The sequence below is a fragment of the Oryza sativa genome, chromosome 8 (genome assembly GCF_034140825.1).
Source record: "Oryza sativa Japonica Group chromosome 8, ASM3414082v1".
NCBI classification, from domain to species: domain Eukaryota; kingdom Viridiplantae; phylum Streptophyta; class Magnoliopsida; order Poales; family Poaceae; genus Oryza; species Oryza sativa.
Window position 1 is genome coordinate 1,050,558 of NC_089042.1, and position 22,547 is coordinate 1,073,104.

The 22,547-nt window shown below is 41.4% G+C and overlaps 5 protein-coding genes and 2 non-coding genes across 7 annotated transcripts; all 7 read left to right on the forward strand.

The window, feature by feature from the left end:
* The first annotated feature begins 216 nt into the window (after positions 1 to 216).
* LOC4344531 (auxin-induced protein 15A) lies at positions 217 to 859 on the forward strand. The gene has a single exon (XM_015794116.3). It carries the CDS (start codon positions 347 to 349, stop codon positions 674 to 676), a length of 330 nt encoding a protein of 109 aa, XP_015649602.1. The 5' UTR covers positions 217 to 346; the 3' UTR covers positions 677 to 859.
* Positions 860 to 2,983: 2,124 nt separating this feature from the next.
* On the forward strand, positions 2,984 to 3,055 carry TRNAG-UCC (transfer RNA glycine (anticodon UCC)). Its single transcript has one exon. It is a non-coding gene; the product is annotated as a tRNA-Gly (tRNA).
* A 1,214-nt stretch (positions 3,056 to 4,269) lies between these two features.
* Positions 4,270 to 4,341, forward strand: TRNAG-UCC (transfer RNA glycine (anticodon UCC)). Its single transcript has one exon. It is a non-coding gene; the product is annotated as a tRNA-Gly (tRNA).
* Positions 4,342 to 6,231: 1,890 nt separating this feature from the next.
* Positions 6,232 to 6,940, forward strand: LOC107277215 (auxin-induced protein 15A). Its single transcript, XM_015793669.3, has one exon. The coding sequence runs from the start codon at positions 6,380 to 6,382 to the stop codon at positions 6,686 to 6,688; it is 309 nt and encodes a 102-aa protein (XP_015649155.1). The 5' UTR covers positions 6,232 to 6,379; the 3' UTR covers positions 6,689 to 6,940.
* A 667-nt stretch (positions 6,941 to 7,607) lies between these two features.
* Positions 7,608 to 10,650, forward strand: LOC4344534 (probable adenylate kinase 7, mitochondrial). Its single transcript, NM_001422888.1, has 4 exons — positions 7,608 to 8,065; positions 9,151 to 9,291; positions 9,438 to 9,689; positions 10,242 to 10,650. Exons 1-4 carry the CDS (start codon positions 7,712 to 7,714, stop codon positions 10,392 to 10,394), a joined length of 900 nt encoding a protein of 299 aa, NP_001409817.1. The 5' UTR covers positions 7,608 to 7,711; the 3' UTR covers positions 10,395 to 10,650.
* A 640-nt stretch (positions 10,651 to 11,290) lies between these two features.
* On the forward strand, positions 11,291 to 15,592 carry LOC4344535 (COP9 signalosome complex subunit 3). The gene is made up of 11 exons (NM_001422889.1): positions 11,291 to 11,609; positions 11,736 to 11,857; positions 11,995 to 12,241; positions 12,324 to 12,381; positions 12,457 to 12,546; positions 13,508 to 13,570; positions 13,974 to 14,063; positions 14,257 to 14,415; positions 14,491 to 14,612; positions 15,161 to 15,233; positions 15,323 to 15,592. The coding sequence occupies exons 1-11, from the start codon at positions 11,422 to 11,424 to the stop codon at positions 15,389 to 15,391; spliced, it is 1,281 nt and encodes a 426-aa protein (NP_001409818.1). The 5' UTR covers positions 11,291 to 11,421; the 3' UTR covers positions 15,392 to 15,592.
* A 1,224-nt stretch (positions 15,593 to 16,816) lies between these two features.
* On the forward strand, positions 16,817 to 20,754 carry LOC112936168 (FLUCTUATING-LIGHT-ACCLIMATION protein 1, chloroplastic-like). Its single transcript, XM_066303861.1, has 6 exons — positions 16,817 to 17,475; positions 18,615 to 18,717; positions 19,354 to 19,409; positions 19,533 to 19,709; positions 19,836 to 19,949; positions 20,073 to 20,754. Exons 1-6 carry the CDS (start codon positions 16,852 to 16,854, stop codon positions 20,400 to 20,402), a joined length of 1,404 nt encoding a protein of 467 aa, XP_066159958.1. The 5' UTR covers positions 16,817 to 16,851; the 3' UTR covers positions 20,403 to 20,754.
* Positions 20,755 to 22,547: the final 1,793 nt, after the last annotated feature.

Genomic DNA, 22,547 nt, shown 5'->3' on the forward strand with positions numbered 1-22,547 from the left:
TCGAAAGTGCTTTTTAATTTTCTATCCTTTTTGCACATCTATATACTACTAGTATATAGAGGCAGTATATACCGTAAAGTTCTCTCTCTCTTTTTATATTGCATGACCATGCATGCGTCCATGTGACATGTCCAGCTTGCCAACAAAGAAGCTAGGCTACTGCAGTGATGCTGATCGAGTGATCATCGAGCTCACGGCTCACCTATAAATAAGCAGCTTTGCCTCTCACCACTCTCCACTTCACTTCACTTCACTCTTCAGATTTCAGACAAACACATACAGCAGCATCACCAGCTCAGTTAATTGCAAGCAAGAATAAACAAGCTCGATCGATCACTGTGATAATATGGCGGGGAAGCTGTACCAGCTGATGTCGAGGATGCACCTGGCGAGGAGCCGGTCGTCGTCGTCGTCGGCGGCGACGGCGGCGGCGGCGGCGGCGGACGTGCCGAGGGGGCATTTCGCGGTGTACGTCGGCGAGAGGCGGAAGCGGTTCGTGATCCCGACGGCTTACCTGAAGCACCCGTCGTTCGTGCTGCTGCTGAAGCGGGTGGAGGAGGAATTCGGCTTCGACTGCCACCGCTGCGGTGGCCTCACCATCCCCTGCGCCACCGAGGGCGACTTCGCCTCCTTCGTCGCCGAAGCCATCGCCTCCGACGACCACCACCACCACTAGCTCGCTGTTAATTAGTTAATTAGTAGCTTCTAGTTAATTAGCTAGCTATGACGGCTCGGATTTTTGTGTTCTCTTTTCTTGTTGCTGAGGATTAATTGGAATCCTTCTTGCTGATGAGATCGTTCGTTGTACTACTTGTATGATAACATCATTTGATGGAAAGTTGTTGCCAATTTCGACCCATGTCCAAGTAATTTTTCAAGAATGTGGGGTCGGAGTCCAATTCTCCGAACCCCATGTTTCAACGTTTGCCCGAACTAAATCGGTGAAAAAAAAAGAAAAAAACAATCAGACAGAATGATACGGTCATTAACCTGGATACATACATCATTCCTACAGGATGGGGGAATAGAGTAATTTTCATCTTTCAGGATGCAGATAATCGAATAGGGAACTTAGCCCTCAAATAACCTAATCTGAAATTCGCTTCGACAGAGATTTAAACTCAGAAGCTTGGTATGCTACTCAGGTCACTTACCACTAGGCTGCGTGCAATCTAGTTGGACTCTTCTCTGTACATGGAGAATTAAACAGACACAGAAATCCGGATTAATGGGATTATGTTTCATTTTTTTCTCTCTCATCGTTTAAGAACATCATCGTTTCAGCCATCCTGAACATTTTGTCAGGCATCGTTGGATCTGCAAGAACGGAACAGAAGGTTCAGAGTGAAAAGAAGTGTTGGTGGGGTTCGGAGTTTTATTCTCGCGAACCCCTTTTCTCATCGTTTTTATGCACTAAGTCAATGCGAAAAATTATGAGAAATTTTTTTCAGAGGCTTTTTAGGGCCAGGTGTGAAAAACTGCTAGTCTGCAAGAACGTAGCAGAAGGATCAAATTTCAGAGTTAAATTTTGGCGATTCTTGGGGAAAAAAAAACCTGTAGGGTGGGGGTTCGGAAAATGAAACTCCGAACCCCTAGTTTCCTTGTTTTCCCGATCGAGCTAAATCTATGTGAAATAACCATGGAATGGAAGAGACGTTAGAGTCTTAGAGACAGGGAGTATAGTGATTTTAACTCTCTATTAATACGAAGATACACAAATCCAATGCGTTGTGATTTCAACCTGCAAATAGCCGAGCTGGACACTGCGAGGAAAAGAGACTGAAATCCTGATAAACATGAGCTGCATGCATTCATAAACATCACTGTCCAGATTTGCATCGTACATTCAGAGCATTGGTTGAAAGCTTAAAATTGTGGGGGAGAGATAGAGAGAGAGTGAGACAGTCCTAGACTTGGTGCCCATCACAGAGCTTTCAAGACTGCACAGAGCACTGAATTTGCTGTGCTTTCCTGGATTCAGACTTCCGTATCATTTCCTGGTATACGGACGGATGAAATGAAACCGGATGCTAATTCATTATGCCGCGTGCAGCTAAATGATTATATATGTGTTTCAACTTGTCATTTTTTGTTACGGAGAGACAGCGGGTGCACTAGATGGTCAGAGTGCTGTTCCTGGAGAAAGAAGAATTCAGCAACAGTTGCATATGAAAGTAGCAGGCCTTATTATTTTCTCCGTTTTTCCCATTTAAAACAGGCATCATCAGTTAATAATTATGTAAAACAAAATATGGTCATCCGTTATGTATTAGGTTTGGTACCCCCAGCATTGATCCTATCCTAATAAAAAGAAGTTGCAGCAAAAATTGCTTATCAGCTATATGAGATACTTTTTGCAAGCTGTTTTTTTGGCCCAAAACTTTACACCCCTGGATCTAAACACCTTCTAAACAGGGCCTGAAACTTTTTGGAGAGAGACAGATTGGGACAGTCCTAGACTTGGTGCCCATCACAGTGCTCTCAAGACAGCGCAGAGCACTGAATTTGCTGTGCTTTTCCTGGATTCAGACTTCCGTATCATTTTCTGTTATACGGATGGATGAAACCGGATGCTAATTGATCATGCCGCGTGCAACTAAATGATTATATATGCTTCAACTTGGCATTTTTTTTAAGGACAGACACCGAGTGCACTAGATTGTCACTTTGTCAGAGTGCTGTTCCTGAACAAACAAGAATGGAGCAACAATCGCATATGAAAGTACTAGGCCTTGTTGCTTTTTTTTTCTTCCGTTTTTCCCATTTAAGTGCTCATCTGAAACACATGGTCTGTCTCATGCACAACTCATTGACGAAAAGATAGTCATCGGTTAATTATCTAAAAAAAAAGATACCCATCAATTATGCATTACTGCATTAGGTTCAGTACCTCAGCATTGATCCTCTTCTGACAAAAAAAAGATGCACCAGAAATTAAAGATTTGTTGATAAGATTGCAGTTTTTTTAAATCTACCATAAGATGCGTTTGTAGTCCAACGGTTAGGATAATTGCCTTCCAAGCAATAGACCCGGGTTCGACTCCCGGCAAACGCACTTTTTTGGTACTGAAGTTTGAAAATTTAAACGAAACCGCTTCATCTTGCAGGTTTTCGAACTTTTATTTGTACTGAAAGTTTAAAAAAATTAAACGAAATCGCTTCATCTTATTGAAATTTATGACTTCGGTGTGTACTGACCAGGAACTGAGAATGAACTTTTAAATACAGCAACTTCCAGCAAACGCACTTTTTTGGTACTGAAGTTTGAAAATTTAAACGAAACCGCTTCATCTTGCAGGTTTTCGAACTTTTATTTGTACTGAAAGTTTAAAAAATTTAAACGAAATCGCTTCATCTTACTGAAATTTATGACTTCGGTGTGTACTGACCAGGAACTGAGAATGAACTTTTAAATACAGCAACTTCCAGATATTTCTCTGTTACAGTGTTACTATTATTGAGTTTGAACAACAAAACTTACAAAATACGGCCCGGCGAAAAGAAAAATAACTTACAAAATACGAGTACATGACAAATTGGTAAGAGCAGACAACTCATCGATCTTCTCATTCAAGTTTCAGACTATCTGAACTTTCTGAAATCGTGTGAGATAGTTGTGCAGATGCTGAAGAAGCTCCTGTACAATGTGTACATTGGAACAATTTTTCAGCCAGCGTATGTGTAAACTACAAACTAGTCAAGCAAGAGGCGTCTTAAACTTCAGCGCGGTCATGCCTAACTTATTTTGAAATATTGGCCAAAATTCAACTTTGAGCACCGCCAAATCAGGTCAAAGACTAACAAAAAAATGAACGAAAAGGAATACATTTCAAGGGGCAGCCTTCAAGCTGCTGCTCTCTTAACAGTATACAGAGTACTTAATAGGCATCGCTGCCTGTCAGATTCAGACTTGCATCCATGACATAGAAATTAAGTGCTTCCTGTTCTCGGTTGACTTTTTCCACAGTGGACAGAAATTGTCAACTTCGAACTGAAACACATGCCTGCTGTTTGATTAAAACTGAAACATATGCAGCTAGCTCTTGAATCGAAAGACAAGCATAGGTGCCGTTGATGCTATTGTTCCCTATCCAGAGTCAAGAACTTTAATGGAAACACATGGGATGCATATTGCACATAAGCATAAGCTAAGTTTATTGTTCATATTAAGACGTGTACTTTATGAACTACTCCTACATCATCATAAAAAAGAACGAATTAAGATGCCCCACTGGTTGAATATTTGTTTTTCATTCAGATGTACGCATAGCGTTTGTAGTCCAACGGTTAGGATAATTGCCTTCCAAGCAATAGACCCGGGTTCGACTCCCGGCAAACGCATCTTTTTGTTAGCTGAATCTTTGGCAAACGACTTGGATTTCATCTCTGCATTTTCTAATTTGTTAAGCTCGATCTTTGGCCAACAACTCAGACTGCCATCTGCTTGTAATCTAGATTTCATCTTAGGACATTCTCTCTTTAGTTAGCTGAATCTTTGGCAAACAACTCAGATTTCATCTCTGCATTTCTTCTAATTTGTTAAGCTGGATCTTTGGACAACAACTCAGACTGCACATCTGCTTGTAATCTAGATTTCATCTTAGGACACTCTCTCTTTTGTTAAGCTGAATCTTTGGCCAACAATTCAGAATTCATCTCTGTTTTTCTTTTGTTGCATCTGCTCTTTTTTTTTGTTGCTCTTGTAATTTATATTTCATCTCTATTGTTTTATTCTTTTTTTGGTTGCACCTGATATTTTGTTGTTGTTGTTGTTCTTATAATTTAGATTTCATCTTAATATATATCCTTAGCTGATGCAAAGACCGGAAGTTTTACTTCCTTTGTCCAACCTCAGTCTTTAACTTCAGTAATCGAACTTTGACTGAAAACAAATTGTTCAGCAAGAACCTCAAAGTCATAATTCACTGCACAATCATGCAACACAACCTCCCGATCCAAGATCTGCTTATGCAGTTATGCAACCCCAGTCATCACTGAGCCTACATCCGAACAAGTCTGTCAGGGAAATGTGCCGGATCATGTACTTGATCTCGGCAGCATGCCGCATGTTCTCTTGCAGTTGCAGCCATGATAGATTGATCGACACTGTCACTCATTTCGCGACGAGTCGCCTTAGCTGTCCAGCGATCGATCATGCGCCGCTGCACCGCACATTGCGCAATTCTAGGCCACAGAAGAGCCAATACCATATTACCATGGTCAGGAAGCTGTGGGTGCCGAGCTGGATGATATCTTGATGCAGCAGATGTCCTCTGGGATGTAATGTACTACTGTGCCTGAACTCTGAACACCTCTGAAGATTATAGCCTTTTCAGTCTGAAATCTGAACATTTTGGCCTTCAAATTCAGAGATTTGGCTCCATTGATCCTCCATTTTCAGGTCCTAATGATTTGGTGGTCAAGCACATGAGGATGGATACCCATACGGCCATGTCTCTGAGTATTTGTACACGAGTTGAATTGAAATTTTGCACACTTGGGGGTCCATCTGCATGTCCACTTGTTGCAGCAGCAGCATGCTGGCTAAACAACAAGCATTTTCTCATGCAGCATGCCAAGTGAGCCGGTTTTGTTGTGACGTGAACGAACGGCCACCACCAGTTCTTTTTTTTATGCAGGATTTATATTGGAATGGCCATTGATATTGATATATTTTTCGTGTTTGTCGCGCGACGGGATATGCGTCTTGCGTGGATTTCATTAAAAAAGTACTAGTGTTTCTACTTTCTGCAAAAAGAAAAAGAAAAATCAGCAAACTACTGAACCCTGCACTGACAGAGAACTGAAATAAAAAAATTCTTTCAGAAAATGATTGACTGAAAAATTAGACTATGACAATCGGTTAGTTAGGTATGTTATCTGAAATGCAAACATCAGAATTTGAAAAAGCACCAGGACTTCTCACAAGGGATGACATGAAAGCTCAACAAGAGTCCATTTTAGCAGCATATGTGGGCATGCTGATACAAGGGATTATAATCATTAAAAGTCCTCATAGAAATCCAGTCTCATTCTAGTGAGAAAGGAACACATCAGAGAACCATCATGTGACACTGTCTCTTGGTCATCAGTCATCACCACGATAAACCTTGAGAAACACTTAATTCCATTTAGTCTTAACCCTGCACTAAAACGAGCACTATATATACGGCATCACCCTTGTCGACCTGCTGCAAAATTCAGAAGAATTCACATCGAAAATTCAGAGTTTCAGAGACTATAGTGCGCAGACAGACAGTTATCAGTTGCCGTAACTATCACTGTAGCAAATACTGCAAGGACGAGTTCAGACTGACATAGTGACAGTGAATCTGTGATCCAGTGAAGCTTAGCTGCAGCTGTGAGAGAGTGAGCTAGAATGGGAGGTAAGCTGCAGCATCTCATGGAGAGGCTTCACCTGGCTGGGAAGGGCGGCGGCGGCGGCGCGGCGAGGGACGTGCCGAGGGGACACTTCGCGGTGTACGTCGGCGAGGCTCGGGCGAGGTTCGTGGTGCCGACGGCGTACCTGAGGCAGCCGGCGTTCGTGGCGCTGCTGAAGAGCGTGGAGGAGGAGTACGGCTTCGACCACTGCGGCGGCGGCGGCCTCACCATCCCCTGCTCCGAGCGCGACTTCTCCGCCCTCCTCGGCCGCCTCGCCTCCTCGCCGCCGCCGCCGTCGTGGCGTTGATCACGACGAGCTCATGACGATGACTTAGCACATCGATCGATGAATGGCTAGCTAGCCGTGTTCCTGTTCTTGGTTTCTTTCATCCACGGCAAACGTTGGAATTCGTAGGATTTTTCTATTTATCAGTGGCGTGTAAGTGTAATTATGCAGCCATTGGTGTGCCGAATCAGCGCTTAATTTTTTAAGAGTGAATCAGCGCTTATTTGAAAAACATTTTAGGACTTGTTCATATGAATTTTACATGTTTTTTTAGGAATCAGTTCAATTCCCCCAAAAATTCTTTAAAATTCTTACATAAAAAAATTAAAACATTATAAAACAGTAATACTGTTCCAACGAAATAGCTAACCATGCTAACCTCATAATGGTACCTATGAGTATCGTGTATGGTACCATGATACTAGATCCAATACCGATATTGCGCTTACGTCACACTACCGTTACCACACATAAGTTATTATGTTAGAATGGTACTTACTCCATCTACTTTTGATAGAGATATTTTCAAATATGAAGAAATTACTTTTGATAGACATATTTCAATCCAACTACCTATTCTTTTAATGACTTTCTTGAATTTAATGCGTGACTCTCCATTCGTCCACACTGCATAGGCATCGAGAAATGTAAATATTAATGAATTGCTTGTTTATGTTTAAATAAATGATAGGTATAATTATTTATCCTTGGTCATTATGCCAAGATGAAATATAATTATCAAAAGTAGATGGAGGGAGTATATCGTTATGTATGCCCCTATGTAGTTTGCCCTCAGTTTTTATTTATGGGCCGGTCCATATCCGACACGCCGGCCCTTTTACTTCCCTTTGTTTTAAGGCCCACAACCATGTCGGCCCATGTGAAAGCCATCTTCGCTTTTCTCTCCGAAGAAATGGCTCTCCTCTTCCTCTTCACCTCCACCACCCTCTCGTTCTCCTCCTCCTCCCCGCGCCGCCACGCGCTCGCATCGCATCCACCAGCGCCCAAAAACCCTACACCTGCAAACCCTAGCCGCCCGCGGTAATGGCCGGCGTCCTGCGGCTCGCCGGCGCCGCGCGGTCCCCACTGGCCCGCGCGCTGGCCCCCGCCGCACGGAGGATGGGGGCGTCGGCGGCGGCGGCTATGGAGGACGAGGCGTACTGGACCGAGTGGGAGGAGGAGGAGGAGAAGGCGAGGGCGCGGGAGTCCGCGCCCGTCGCGGAGATGTGCCCCACCGGCGGCGGCGGCGGTGGCCCGCAGTGGGTGGTGATGGGGAGGCCCGGGCCGCAGAAGCACGCCCACGCCGCCCGCCTCGCCGAGGTGCTCGCCGTGCCGTACATCTCCATGGGGACGCTCGTCAGGCAGGAGCTCAGCCCGGCGTCCTCTCTCTACAAGAAGGTTCGCCCGCATTTCGCTCCAAGCCACCCGCTTCTTTATACGACTCTTTTTTTTCCTCGATCGATGTTTCTGCGCTTCAATTTGTTGCGATTTGAGTTTGTCCCCTCGATTGATTTGGCGATCACATATTTTTTTCGCTTGATTATGTCGTTTCGAGTCGGAATCGCGCCACACATTTTGGAAGGTTTCTTTCTCCCAGCAATTTTGGAAACTTTTCTTGAGGCGAATCTCTAACTCTAATTTGAGCTTTTCCGCGAGGCTTTTGCTCAATTAATCATAAAGTAGGCTAGATTCCTGCGTTTCCTGGCCACTCTTTGGGAGTGCTTCTGGAAATTTCTTGTCACATATCTTTGGATCATTACGAAATCTTCGATATTTGCCTCATGTTTTTCCGTAAGTCCGTAGCCACAACTTTTCACCAGAGCAAGCAAATCCATTATTTTTTCCTTATTCCCCACGAAATTGGCAAACCAAACAATTTCCGAGCGTTGTTTAACAGCATTATTACTCTTTGATTCTTCGATTTCTCTGGTGCTTGTAAATTATAATGGATCGCATGATGCTGAGAGAAAGGGCGTGTGGCGGCCATGTCCTGGTCAGCGTCCTCCCCTCTGCACGAATGGCTGCGGGGGCATCTCCGTAATTTGCTTGCGTCCACACGATGCCATGGGGGCAATTCGGGGATTCCACACAATTAGGGTTTCACGTCGTAAAGTTTGGAACTTTCGATCTTGGAATCTTTGTGGCGGGCGGCCGCCTTCTTTTGCAGGCTTCCCATTTTGCCCTCTTTGTTGTACCTTCGTTTGGCTGGCTCTCCTGTAGCTTTCCCTGAACAGCTGATAGTTCAGGTAGTATTCGGTAGAGCTTCTCAAGTTATCATCGCAGACAATGCCAAGTTGAGAACCATATATGGCTTGGTTAATCAGCTAGTTGGGTAGAGCAGTTTGACAAGTTGAGAACCATTTCACAAGTGGGCAAAGATATATATTCTGAATGGAAATTTTGTGGCTTTGGGGATATGTTATACAACAAGTGTTTCAGGGTATTGGAATATGCTGAATTGTTTCTGCATTTGACATGGACAGATTGCAAATTCGGTGAATGAAGGGAAACTTGTGCCCGAGGACATTATATTTGGATTGCTGACGAAGCGTCTTGAGGAGGGATACAATAAGGGTGAAACTGGATTCATCCTTGATGGGATCCCACGCACTCATATGCAGGCGGTAAGTTCCTGTTTGCCTTGTCTGCTTGAACTAAATAACAAAGTTCTCGGTATCATGTAATTAGCATTGACATTAGATGTATTGAATTTAGTTATGTCCAACACAGTTACTAATTTCATTGATCTGTCTGTTTTTGAATGTTTCAGGAGATTCTCGATGAGATTGTGGATATCGACTTGGTTCTGAACTTCAAATGTGCTGATAACTGTTTTATGAAGAGGCGGTTTGGTGGTGACATCTGCCCCCACTGTGGACAGCTTTTTGATTTTAGCAAAACTGCGTCTTCAGACCGTAATCCGAGCCTTGGGAGCTGTACATGGCCTTCTCAGGTGCAACATGCTGCAGTTTTAGGTCTGGAGGACTCGAGAATGGAGAAGATGCGTGCTTATGCTGAACAGGTATTTTCAGGCCACCCAAACTTATTGGGTCTATTACTAGCATTGATCTGATGAGCTTTGCATTGCACCATGCACCCAATGAGGCCTGCTTTATGTATCACCTGATTGCATACCTAGGGATGGCAATGGGTTGGGTTGGGTTGGGCACGGACGGAGCAGGAACATGCCCGACCCATAACCGAATGGGCCAAGGGAGAGATGGGGCCAAAAATCAGCCATAGATATACAAAACTTGGGTCGGGCATGGGTTACCCATGGGCAAAATAGAAAACCTGGCGGCACCCACTAAGGTCTTGGGTCGAGCGTGCCCCTGGGCAAAAAATCGAACCCATGCCCATCGGGCACAGCGCCCGCGGGTACCTGGATCCATGGGCAAGATTGCCAATTTGCCATCTATATGCACACCCCTAAAAACTTGCATTTTCAGAAACAAGAAGTTTAAACTCTGAGAGGAATTGTGAGGCATGATACTAGTTCTTATGGAGTTCTCTAGCTTTGTTCTTGTAGTACAGTAACATGATAAACTCTAAATGTGAAACTCTCAATATGCAGACCAAGCTACTGGAAGACTACTACAGGAAACAGAGAAAACTTATGGAATTGAAGACATCAGCTCGCCCTGGAGAAACATGGCAGGGACTTGTCGCTGCCCTACATCTCCAGCATCTGGATGCATCCCCGACGCCGCACAAACTCACTATGTAAATATCGTTTGTGTGTTGTCTGAGAAAGATCAAAGAACTTGAGTCTAAGGATCTAGATTGTGATCCTAGCCTGCAACATATGTAGTATTCCTATCCTATGTTTGTGGATTCTGACTTCTGAGGAGTCAGCCGGCTGTCATTTTTGTCTCTCTGTTTTCATAGATATAAATGTAAGCGATTTTGCGGACGCACTTATATGTTTGTAATGAAGAATACTGGACTTGCGAGTGCAAGTATACCAGCTTGTTTTCCTCCTTATCAGTTCTTCTATACTGTCTTGTTTACATAGATGATATATCGTATCTCCTGCTTTGATCTTAGTTCTTGAGTATTCCATCAGTGAAGCCGATGAAATCTTGGAAGCGTCTGTAAGTTTTGGAAAAGAATACAGTTTCCTGTGTAATATCCATTTTTGCTAGGTCACCTGGGCACTGAGAATAGTTGTAAAACAGAGATTGTGGAGTGACTATCTGCATTCCAGTTTGGTAGCTGTTCATGATGAACCTCTGTTTCTATCTCAACTCAAGGTGTTTTCTGATTGTGGACTGTTTGACCTCCAGTTTGGACTGTAGGAATTTCGTCAGTTTTTGTAAAACTTGCATTCACATGCAAGAGCTACACAGGAAATTGATGTACAGTTTCTCCATATATTGTCAGGCGAAACCACCTCCAGTTCAGTGAATTTATGATTCAAATGCACACGAGCATCTGCAAATTCAAACTTCTGTTTTGAATAACAAAAAAAAAATCAAACTTCCTTTCGAAGCATATTTGGATTCGATTTTGTCAGATCACATCTGAATCTGCTACAAACGGCACAGATTACACCCCCCCACTCAAACGGACGGTCCAGATCCCCGCACAATTAAATCGATCTCGCCATCAAAATCTCTCCGCATCCAACCAAACAGGTCGACGCGAAGAGGAAGCCGCAGCACAAGAAAACCAAACCCCAACCGCGGCGACGCGAACGGCAAGCAAAACCCCCACACTTCCCGGCGGCGGCGGCGGCGGTGACGGCGGCGGCGATGGAGACGGTGGAGACGCTGGTGGCGCACATCCAGGGCCTCTCCGGGAGCGGGGAGGAGCTGGCCCACCTCCACAACCTTCTCCGGCAGGCCGACGGCGAGCCCCTGCGCGCCCACTCCGCCGCCCTCCTCCCCTTCCTCGCCCAGCTCCACCCGAGCGCCCACTCCCTCGGCTTCCTCTACCTCCTGTGAGTCCCGTCCCCTTGATGCCGCCGTCCGCGAAAACCCTAATCCCGTATGCTCGCCGAATCCAATCCGTCGCGCTAATCTACTTTTCCCCCACCTTGCGGGGGGTTGTTTCGTCCGTGATGCAGGGAGGCGTTCGCGTCTTCGGCTTCCAACCTGAGGGCGCAGGGCGGCGGGGACTTCCTGGTCACCACGGCCGATTTCCTCGTCTCCTGCTCGGCGGAGCAGATACGCTTGGCGCCTGATAAGTGTGCGTGCTGTTCAATGATCAAATCGAATCTATCTAATTCTGTCATGCATCGATTATTCGTTACTAGTACTAGAACATTATTCGTGGACTAAACATTCCACCTTTTTTTTTCTTCGATTTGTATTTTGTATGTGCAGTTCTGAGTGTGTGTAGGGTGTTCAAGAATGAGGTCATGCAGCTCAACGCGCCGATTAGAGGGATTGCCCCTCTGCGGGCGGCAATCCGCAAGATTCAGACTTCGTCTGAAGAGCTGACCCCGATCCATGCGGATTACCTTCTCCTGTGCCTGCTTGCGAAGCAGTACAAGGCTGGCCTAAGCGTCCTGGAAGACGACATACTCGAAGTTGATCAGCCAAAGGACTTATTCCTCTATTGCTACTATGGGTATATGGACGAATGTGCTTTATCCTTTATGGTTTTTTAATATGTACCGTTTGTTTACTTAACGGTTTTCCTTCTCTTGCAGGGGAATGATATACATTGGGCTGAAGAAGTTCACTATAGCACTGGATTTTCTTCACAATGTGAGGCTTTAAACATGTTAATTTTGTGTTTGATGTTTAATGGTTCAGTGTTTACAATGTTATGCATTTTTACAGGCTGTTACCGTCCCAATGTCATCATTGAATGCTATTGCTGTTGAAGCTTACAAGAAATACATCCTAGTTTCGCTCATTCAGAATGGGCAGGTATGTTCACCACTTCCTGCTTTGCGTCCTCTGCTGCTTTAGTGTGTGGAATTGTGGGACTTTTAGGGAAAGCTTGTTTTTCCTTAGCTTTGACCAGCGATCTGGTGCTCTCTAATTGATATACACCAGCTCTGGCTAAGATAAGATTTGTGGTAAAACATATGTGATATATGGTTGAGAAATTCAGATACCATTGCTAGATAAAGGTGAGTCTATATTTATGGTAAGCTTGTGAAACAAAGTATAATGCATGTAATGATAGGAACATGTACACAGGTGATGAAAGATAAGTTTAGTCAACCTCTAATTCCAAGCTAATTGGGTACTGTCCTTTTTCCTGTGTTAATGGGATAATAGGCTGGATGCCTAGGTTTGCATCCGCTGAATTGTGATCACAATCTTAGTGTTGCCATCTTTAATTGGTCCAATATTTTGGGCTCTCAAATGAAAACAACTACGGTTTTGTAAATGGGTTAAAAATTGGCAGCAGAAAAGCAGTATGGTACCCAACTCATAGGGATCCAAATCCATAAGCAGGTGGTTTAACCTTGATAGACAGAGATATACTACTCTAGTTAGTTTATCACTACTAAATTTCTGATCATGCATTCTCTTCCCACTTCTTGTATCAGGATATTTAGTTTTCCCGAAAATGTCGAATTTGCACACGTGCACTCAGCTTTAGCTTCTGGTCTTTAATGAGAGCTCAGATCTCCTAAAATTTGTTATGTTGATAGATCATCCTGTGGTATAAGAACTGCCAGTTGAACTGATGTGGTATATAATCTTCATAATTGTATTATGAGCTATAAGCTGGACATTTCTACATGTGCTCATCAAAAGATTTATTCTCTCCAATTTACTGGTTGCCCCTCCATAGCAATGCTAATAGGTTGTTATGTTCAATAGTTTATATAAAAAGGAGGATTACAAGCTGAGATTTATGCCATTTAAATGACAGGTTCCATCATTTCCAAAGTACACATCTTCAACTGCTCAAAGGAACCTCAAAAATCATGCTCAGGTATATTCAGGGAATCCTAGTTTCATCTGTCCCATGAAAGAATGTATGCTTGATAGTCGCATGCTGTTTAATGTAATGCTATAAGTGTTAGCCATGCCCCATGCTTTGTCTCATCGTTTGGTTTTTGATTTAGTGGTTTTTGATTCATTTTTGGCATGGTCAATGCTTTACCTTCTTTTTTTGTTTTGCTGCATAGTTTGTTCTCGGTATCAAGTACATTTGTTTTACTCACTAGAGGCAATGCTCACATTTTTATGTTCTACGTTACCGTCTATGCCACCCTAGATATAAAGGCTAAATTTTGCTCTTGATGCAAGTTCATCCTTTTTAGTGTTTAACTGCATACACCCTTTTTAGGTTGCTTCTGAAGTCATTAGTGCTCTGCGCTGTTCTTTTATTTCAGGTTTATGTTGACCTGTCAACATGCTACAGCAAAGGTAACTACTCTGAATTAGAGGAGTATATCCAGCTGAATGCTGAGAAGTTTCAATCGGTGAGTATTTCCTTTGTCAGTTGCTTGAGCTGCCCTCCTTACTATATCTATTTCCTTATCAGGAACTGTACTTAAGTTGCTATCTACTTGACGTGCTACGCATTATTTTGTTGACAGTTCTGCATGGCAAACCCATTTGTAGATTTATCTGAACCACCTCCTTCCTTTCCTCTGTTTTTTTTTTCTTTTTCAGGACAACAACCTTGGACTTGTGAAGCAAGTGCTCTCCTCAATGTACAAGCGAAACATCCAGAGGTTGACACAGACCTACTTGACTCTTTCGCTTGAGGATATTGCCAGCTCTGTTCAACTTAAAACCCCGAAGGAGGCTGAGATGCATGTGCTTAGGATGGTAGGTGTTTTTTGCCCCATACAGTCTGATCACATTATCTGTACTATCACATATTTTTACTTTTTGCCAATCCAGATTGAAGATGGTGAGATCCATGCAACCATAAACCAGAAGGATGGGATGGTCAGCTTTCATGAAGATCCTGAGCAATATAAAAGCTGTGAGATGGTTGAGCATATTGACTCGTCTATTCAAAGGTATGTGTCTTCTGTTTACCACTCTTGACTGCTACGTATATCTTGGGCATGTACGCAAGGTGCCAAGAGAAGAGAATCAAGGACCCTTCGTGCTGCTCTTCAGCTCTTGGCACATTGCATGTAGCTTTCACTTACAAAAATCGTATCTAGTACAATATGCAACCTTATGATTTTGGAGAACTTCACTGAGGTATATCATGGCCAGAGGGCAACCTTGTTTGTTTTCATACTCAGTTTCTGAGTTTACTCTTAGTTAAATTGGTGGCGTACTGGCTGTTTTTTTTAGATAATGGAAAATTTTACATTGCCGGCACACTAGGTGCACACAGCCTAATTTTTCAAATAAATCTAAAGAAGCATAACAGTAAAACAGAAAAGAGAAGGGAATAAAGCAAAAGAAAAGAAGCTACCAATAACTTAGTCAGCATAACTGCATATCCTTCTAATAGTGCGCCACCCCTAAGCTGAGTTGGAAATTAATATGAATGAAACATTAATCGTTTTTGAGTTGTATCAGATGATTCAGTCTCAAAACATATGTATGTCAGGTTGATGGCTTTGTCCAAGAAGCTGTCTTCTATTGATGAGAACATCTCGTGCGATCCTGCATATTTAATGAAGGTTAGCTCAGATTTTCATCAGAAAGGTTTCAGCTTTTTTTTTTTCGTTGTCACTGCCCACTGTTTCCTAAGTTTATGGATTTGATGCAGACTGGAAGAGAGCGTGGTGGAAGATTCGATTACGATGACTTCGACTCAGTTCCGCACAAATATTTTTGAGACGACCTCTGCATTATGTGACTCGAGGTAGTACATTAGTCAAACTAGTTGTTCTCATGATTGCCAGTTTGATCCGTACATTCCGCCCATCAAAATTTAAACCCTGTAAATTCTGGCGTTAAAGAATGGTGCTTTTGAACCAGAGACTGAATCAGTTGGTAGTTTATTCAATCAGCTATCCTCTTGGATGCATTTTGCTGCAATTCATCCATTTTTCTGTGGAGTTCTTTTCCTTTTTGTTGTTGCTGTTCACGTGGGGTAAGGTTTGGCCATTGCAGCGAACTTCATATAAGGCCGAAGCTAACACTAATAATGATGACGTGGAAATTAATTCACGTTTGCATGATGCCTCAGGAAGGTTATGAGTTATGACTTCACAATGTGTGCTTCTGTACTTTTGTTAGCATGCAATTGCTACAGTCAGATAAACATTTTCACTCAAAATATGTCTACCTTAAGATGGTCTATAGAAAATATTTACACCTTTAATTGCAATTTTAGGACCTTAAGATGGTCTATATTATTTATATACTACCATATAGAAAATATTTACACCTTAGAATGCAATTAAAGGATGGCAATGGTTTGGGTATAGCACGGGTAGAGTAAAACCATACCCAACGCCGTCCGCCCGAACCCTACCCACTAAAGTTAGCGAGCAAAACTTTCCTGGCCCACCCGAACCCTACCCACTAAAGTTAACGAGCAAAACTTTCCCTGCCTGTTCAGTGGGTATACAAGGGATCTCACATAAATAATAACTCAAAAGATAGGTAATTTAATAAAAAGAAATAAAATAAAAAAATTATCAAATTACTAGAAAAATACACGTGCGTTGCAACGGGTGAAGGATATTTTAATCTTATTATTGTTGTATGGTTTAGCTAAGGTGAAAATTCACTGTGGGAATTCATATTCTTTTTACAAAATCATCAACCGCAATTAGGGGTTCGATCGTCTCAAGTTAGCATGCAAGTTTTTTTAAAGAGACTTCTTATACGACTCCTGTATTTCTAAAAATGAACAAAATTAAATACCAACTCAAACACGGATCTGTATTTCCAAAAACGATTGAACTTAAAAACCGATTCAAACACAGATGACGTATCAAAAGTACCGGCAAAAACATCTTTAATTTTTATAATAGTAGAGATCAGTTATCAACGATAATTTGAATTACATCATAACTTTTTATATCAGTTAACATCACAAATAATACCAACGCTCATGCAAATCGGGTCGGGTATCCGCGGCAAAGTTGCCATCCCTTTCATCTTCTGTTATAAAGTCATCACGAATGTGCACTCATAAGTCATAAGTCATCACCGATCTCAAAGCAAATTAATGGCGTGACCCACAAGTAATTTTTGCAGTAGATTAGATTATTAGGGCAAAGTTACGGTGATTACGCGCAAACGGCAAATCGCTCCCAAACCCTAGCTAGCTAGCTAAACCCAACCATGACGTGGCCTCGGCTCACCGCCCGCTTCTCGACGGCGATCGCCGCCGGTATGCGCCGCCCTCCGCCGCTCCATCCCCTCGCGAGAACGCCATGCATCAGCACGCCTCCGCCGCCGCCATTGACGCCGTCGCTGCCGCGGCCGCCGCCCGGATCCCGCCTCCTGTTCTGGCCCAGCCGTGCGGCGGCGGCCATGGCGGCGCGCGAGGGGGCCTCCTCCTCCTCCGGGAGCAGCAGCTCCCACCATGAGGCCGGCGGAAGGAGAAGCCCTCTCGAGCTCTCCCTGCTGCTCACCGCCGCCGCCGGCGCGGCAGTCGCCGCGGCGGCCACCCCGCGAGACGCGCACGCGGCGTCCGGCGGCGTCATGGGCGGCCGCCGCTCGTCGTCCCCATCATCTTACTGCAGGAGGACGTCGTCGTCGTCGTCATCGTCGTCGTCCTCTTCGTCGTCGTCGTCGTCGCCGTCGTCGCGGGAGGACGAGTCCGTCATCTCGGTGATAGTCGCGGGCGCCGTGGTTGTGGCGTACGGCGTGGCTTGCGTTGGGGCTTACGTGGCGTGCGGTGTGGTTTACATCGCCGCTCACCTCCTCCGGCCCAGGTCGGCGACCACCGTCGTTAAGCTCCAGGTTAGTTAGTCTACCATATCACACCCAACCTAGCTTTGAATTGATGATCACGTGCTAATCTAATTGCATCTGTCACAATATGAGGGGAAACTATTTTCATCCCTCGAGGGGATATCCCCTCATTGTATGCATGTCATTCAAATGGTTATAAAAAAATTGAGAAGATATATTAACATGTGATATATCGCTCTACAAACATGCAAGTTCAAATTCAGCTTCTATATCTCGCAACGAAAAAAACAAATTTGACTAAGAATATACGTTAACTAGTTGTAGTTTAATTTATTTTTTCGTTGCGAGATGTAGAAGCTGAATTTGAACTTGCATATTTGTGGAGTAATATATCACATGTTAATACATTTTCTCAATTTTTTTTTCAAATTTTTGCATAATTATTTGAATGACATGCAAATAACAAGAGAATATCTCCTCGATGGATGAAAATCCACTCCCACAATATCAGTACTAATCTAAATTGTATTTGTCACAATTTTACTGATCTAAAAATAAATATACTGTAAGGATATATTTAATATGGATTAATTTGAACTCATTTGATGTTATAGATATTATTAATATTTTTTTCTGTAAAATTGATCAAATTTCAAGGGAGTTGACTTAGGATAATTCAAAGTGACTAAGGATAATAGCATATGAAGTGTTTTCATTGCATTGGTCTTGCGTGTTTCCTTACTCCATCATTCAAGAAGTGCTTCATATGGGTTGTGTGTGAAGTTTGTTGGGTTGCAGTTGATTCGTACGTGCCAAATATTCTCCCCAAATCTAGCACAAAATATTGCATATTTCGCCGTTTCAAGTTCCCTGTAGTACTAAGCTAACAAAAATTAGTTATTTTCCGGTAGTAGAGCTAAAAATAATTGTATTTGTCACAATTTTACTGATCTAAAAATAAATATACCATAAGGATATATTTAAAATGGATTCATTTGAACTAATTTGATGTTATAGAGACTAGCAAAAATATAATTTCATCTGTTACAATTTCACTAATCTTATATTGTAATTGTCACAATTTCAATAGTCTAATTTGCATTTGTCACACAATTGGTATGTATGCATCTATCGCTACACTAATCTCGTTGGGGGTTTGCGATTAAATTGTCTGAATTTTTTTTCAGGTTGCATTTCGTGGGCTGACAAAAATAATACAGAGGGATCTCAACGGGATTGCTAGGAAGGTGGACACTTCCAACCGGAGTTGGGACAAGTTCATGTTGACCGGTAATGCGGTTTCTAAATTCTTGTTTGCACCTATATATGGTTAATGCATCCTACGTTCGTAACCAGTCTTTTCTTTAGCTTTGAATTGAAGTCTGTCTTTTGTTTAGCTTTAAAGTCATCAGCTTCAGTCTTTCTTTTCTTTTTCAGTTATACATTTGATTCTATATATACTGCAATTTGCGATTAGATATACATTTGATCTGCAATTCTGATCAAATGGTATATACCCAATTCAACTTCAACAGAAGTTAGCTTGGGGTAGCATATAGGTATCTCAAGAGCCAGACCGCAGCTGTGAAGTGGCGATATCTTGAACTGAACTCGATTTTTGTTCTTCTTTCTTCAATCATAGCTAGATAGGTCATTTATATTTGACCTTTCATGCGCATGTGTGTGCAGAACATTTCAACAATCATCCAACAATGGTATCTCTGTAATCTGCATATATGTCTCTAGTAGATATGTACAATTTGTATCACTAATACATCAACTGCTAGCTTAGCTTTGGCTGTGTATATCCACTTTGGATATAGAGGCTGGATTTTATCCATTATCTTAAAAAAACTGCTAGCTTAGCTTGTTTATCATTCCTTGGTAGTTTTGTTTATGTATGTTCCTTGCTCACCATTTGTACAGAGACCATATGCTCCTTGAACCGTCACAAAGATATCTGCATCTCTTCAAGCTTATCGGTAAGAAATTTACACAATTTTATTACTCTTTTGGCGATATATAACATTCTTATTCCTACCTAATTAATTCTTCCCTTTGAGATGACAAACCTCATGTAATTTGGGCGTGCCATTTTAACTTAGGCTGACTTGCAAAAGAGACTGCTTTTCTGGGGTGATTGCTGGGAGAAACATTTTGATAAAATTTCTATCGAGGAGAGGAGCAAGTTTGATGAAGAAACTCTATACAACGTGCAAGGAATCAAGATGAAGAAAAAATATTTGAAACCCGGCCTCGGAAAAGAAAACGAGTATCTGGTGGTATGTATATATAAACTCTCCATGGCTTATCAAATGCATTTACACATGAATTTCTTTTGATCGAGGCATGTTGGTTACATTCTTTAACATATATATGATCTTGGGATGATTGGACAAATCATGCAGTTAACCATTCTTCTTGCTGCTGAGGGAAAATTGGAGTTCCCCATAGTCAGAAGCGCTTCTGATCTGACCACAGTACTGGGAATTCTCAACTCTATACATGCAAACAAAATTGAGGTATAATTTTCTTAAGTTTGAGCAGATGCTTCTACAGATGAGATTAGGGAACAGTAATAGTTTGTCAAATGCTTGCTTACTCAATCATTCCTAATTGGATTTGCATTGGACATATTGTTTCAGGGTATTCAAGTTTTATGGACTCCACAAAAGATAGGTGATATCCTTCCAGAAGAGAGGCTACTAAAGGACTATCCATATCTTAAGCCCTTATTGAAAGAATCCGATTCCCTTGGAGTTGCCAGTGTAACTGAAATCGAGCAATCTAACCAAAGATCTATAACGGAAGGCCAAGATTCCTTTGCAGTTTCTAGTGTGACCGAAACTATGCAGTCTAACCAAGGATCTGTAATGCAAGACCAATATTTTATTGAAGTTGCTAATGTGACTGATGTTAAGCAGTCTAACCAAGAATCTACAAAGGAAGACCAAGATTCTAAGCAGTCCAACTAAGAATCTACAAAAGAATGCCAAGATTCAGCAACTACTTGAAGAATCATCGGGGATTTGAAAAGTTATGTCATAGGTGCTACTCTCAGTAAAAAAAAAAGAGTCAACTTCTGGCTATGTATCTGGATATAGCTTATGTCCACATATATAGCCATAAGTAGACTTTTTTTTGACGGAGGGAGTATGGTGTAGTCACGGTAGCAAGATCTCAATTCTTAAAGAAATGAAATACTGAAAAAAAAATGACAGGTGTAATGATTTGAATGCATTCACTTATAGAAGCATTTTACGAACTCATTCCTCTTTGTGAATGAGAATGATTTTTAAATAGTTCACAAGCATATGGAAATTCGCCACTAAGTCTAATATGTGAGTTGTAATTTGTAAATTTACAACAGCCACAGATATACCATGCATGTCCGATAGTTTGGTAATGGCATTATAAAAGCATATTCCTCTGTTTCATACTATATATAAAGGACGTTTTGATATCTATTCATCATCTAAATTAAATAACATTTATATAATTTGGACACATATATGAAGCATATATATTTGGATTTAACTCGGTAGGATGGGCATTGTTAGAAACAACGATCGGAAACGATTTGGTACCATGAGATACCGGTAACTTGAGGTACTTTTTGTTGGACCGAAACAAATCTCATGGAATAAAAGAAATCATGGAATAAAAGAAAAGAAATAGTTTGTTGGACCGAAACAAATCCATGGGATAAAAGAAAAGAAATGGGAGGTGGACGGAACAGTGGTCTGACGGTATAAGAGAGAAACTGACTCAAATCGCTCAACGATGCATTTTAAATTGTGTTTTGAAGTTTCATTATTTTTCTGATTAAGGTATAAATTTTATCTCGGTTTTCGTTAGCATGTTTTTCAAACTAATAAACGGTGCATTCATATGTAATCTTTCTATATATAAGTCATTTTAATATAAATCGAGTTTTCAAGTTTATAATAATAATTAAAATTTCATTAGTCATGTGCCAATAGTTTTCCTGTAGTTCATGGCCTAACTTTATCTTTTATCTAAACGCACAACTAACGAGTGCCAAAATAAAGTAGAATTTACGATTGAATCTCGTGTTTGTTTCCGGCTGCACATGTTAGGGCCATTTTGGATTGATTTCAAAATGTGCCATACCAATTGTTTGGTAATTTAAATAGTAGTTTGATTGGTTTGGATTAGAGCCAATGCATTGGCAATACCCATACCTAATTTGGTAGTACTCTAGAACTTTCTTCACTATAAAAAGCATATTGGTAGCAAACCAAACACATATTATATGAACTCTATCCTACCAAAGAATTGGGGGTTCCTAGGAGGCGCGTGCGCGTCCGCTGCTTAACTTGCGCAGCCGCGCCGTCCCCCTGACGACTAGTCCGCGCGCTGCCGCCGCTAATTATGATAATTAGTGTTAATTACTGTTATTAGTATTATTTTTAAAACCGTAACAAACATAAATAATTCAGTTACCAATCATTTTAGAAAAGTAATTGAAAGTTTTAAATTTGTAGTCAAAAGATTTTGAAATTTGAGTTGAAAGTTTTAAATTTTGATTTCAACTTTTTAAAATTTTGACATAGAAATTTTCAAGTTGAGTTGAAAGTTTTTGAAATTGAAGTTGAAAGTTTTCAAAATTAAGTCGAAAGTTTCAACAATTAAGTTGAAAGTTTTTGAAATTTGACTTGAAAGTTTGTAATTTGATTTGAAAGTTTCGAATTTTGAGTTGAAAGTTTTAAAATTTTGAGATGAAAATTCTAAAAATGTGAGTTGAAAACTTTCAAATTTGAATCGAAAGTTTTAAAATTTTGAGATGAAAATTCTAAAATTGTGAGTTGAAAACTTTCAAATTTGAATCGAAAGTTTTCAAATACTGAGTGGAAAGTTTTCAAATTCTGAATTGAAAAATTTCAAATTTGAATCAAAAGTTTTCACATGCTGAGTGGAAAGTTTTCAAATTCTGAGTTGAAAGTTTTTAAAATTTTCAATTTTAAAATTAAATCTTATGTTAAAAAGTTTAGTTAAATGTTCTAATCAATGTATGTATGTATGCAGTGGGTTTTCCAATTACAATTAGCATATACTACTACTAATTGAGTGTGTCACTATTGAATCATCGTTAATCA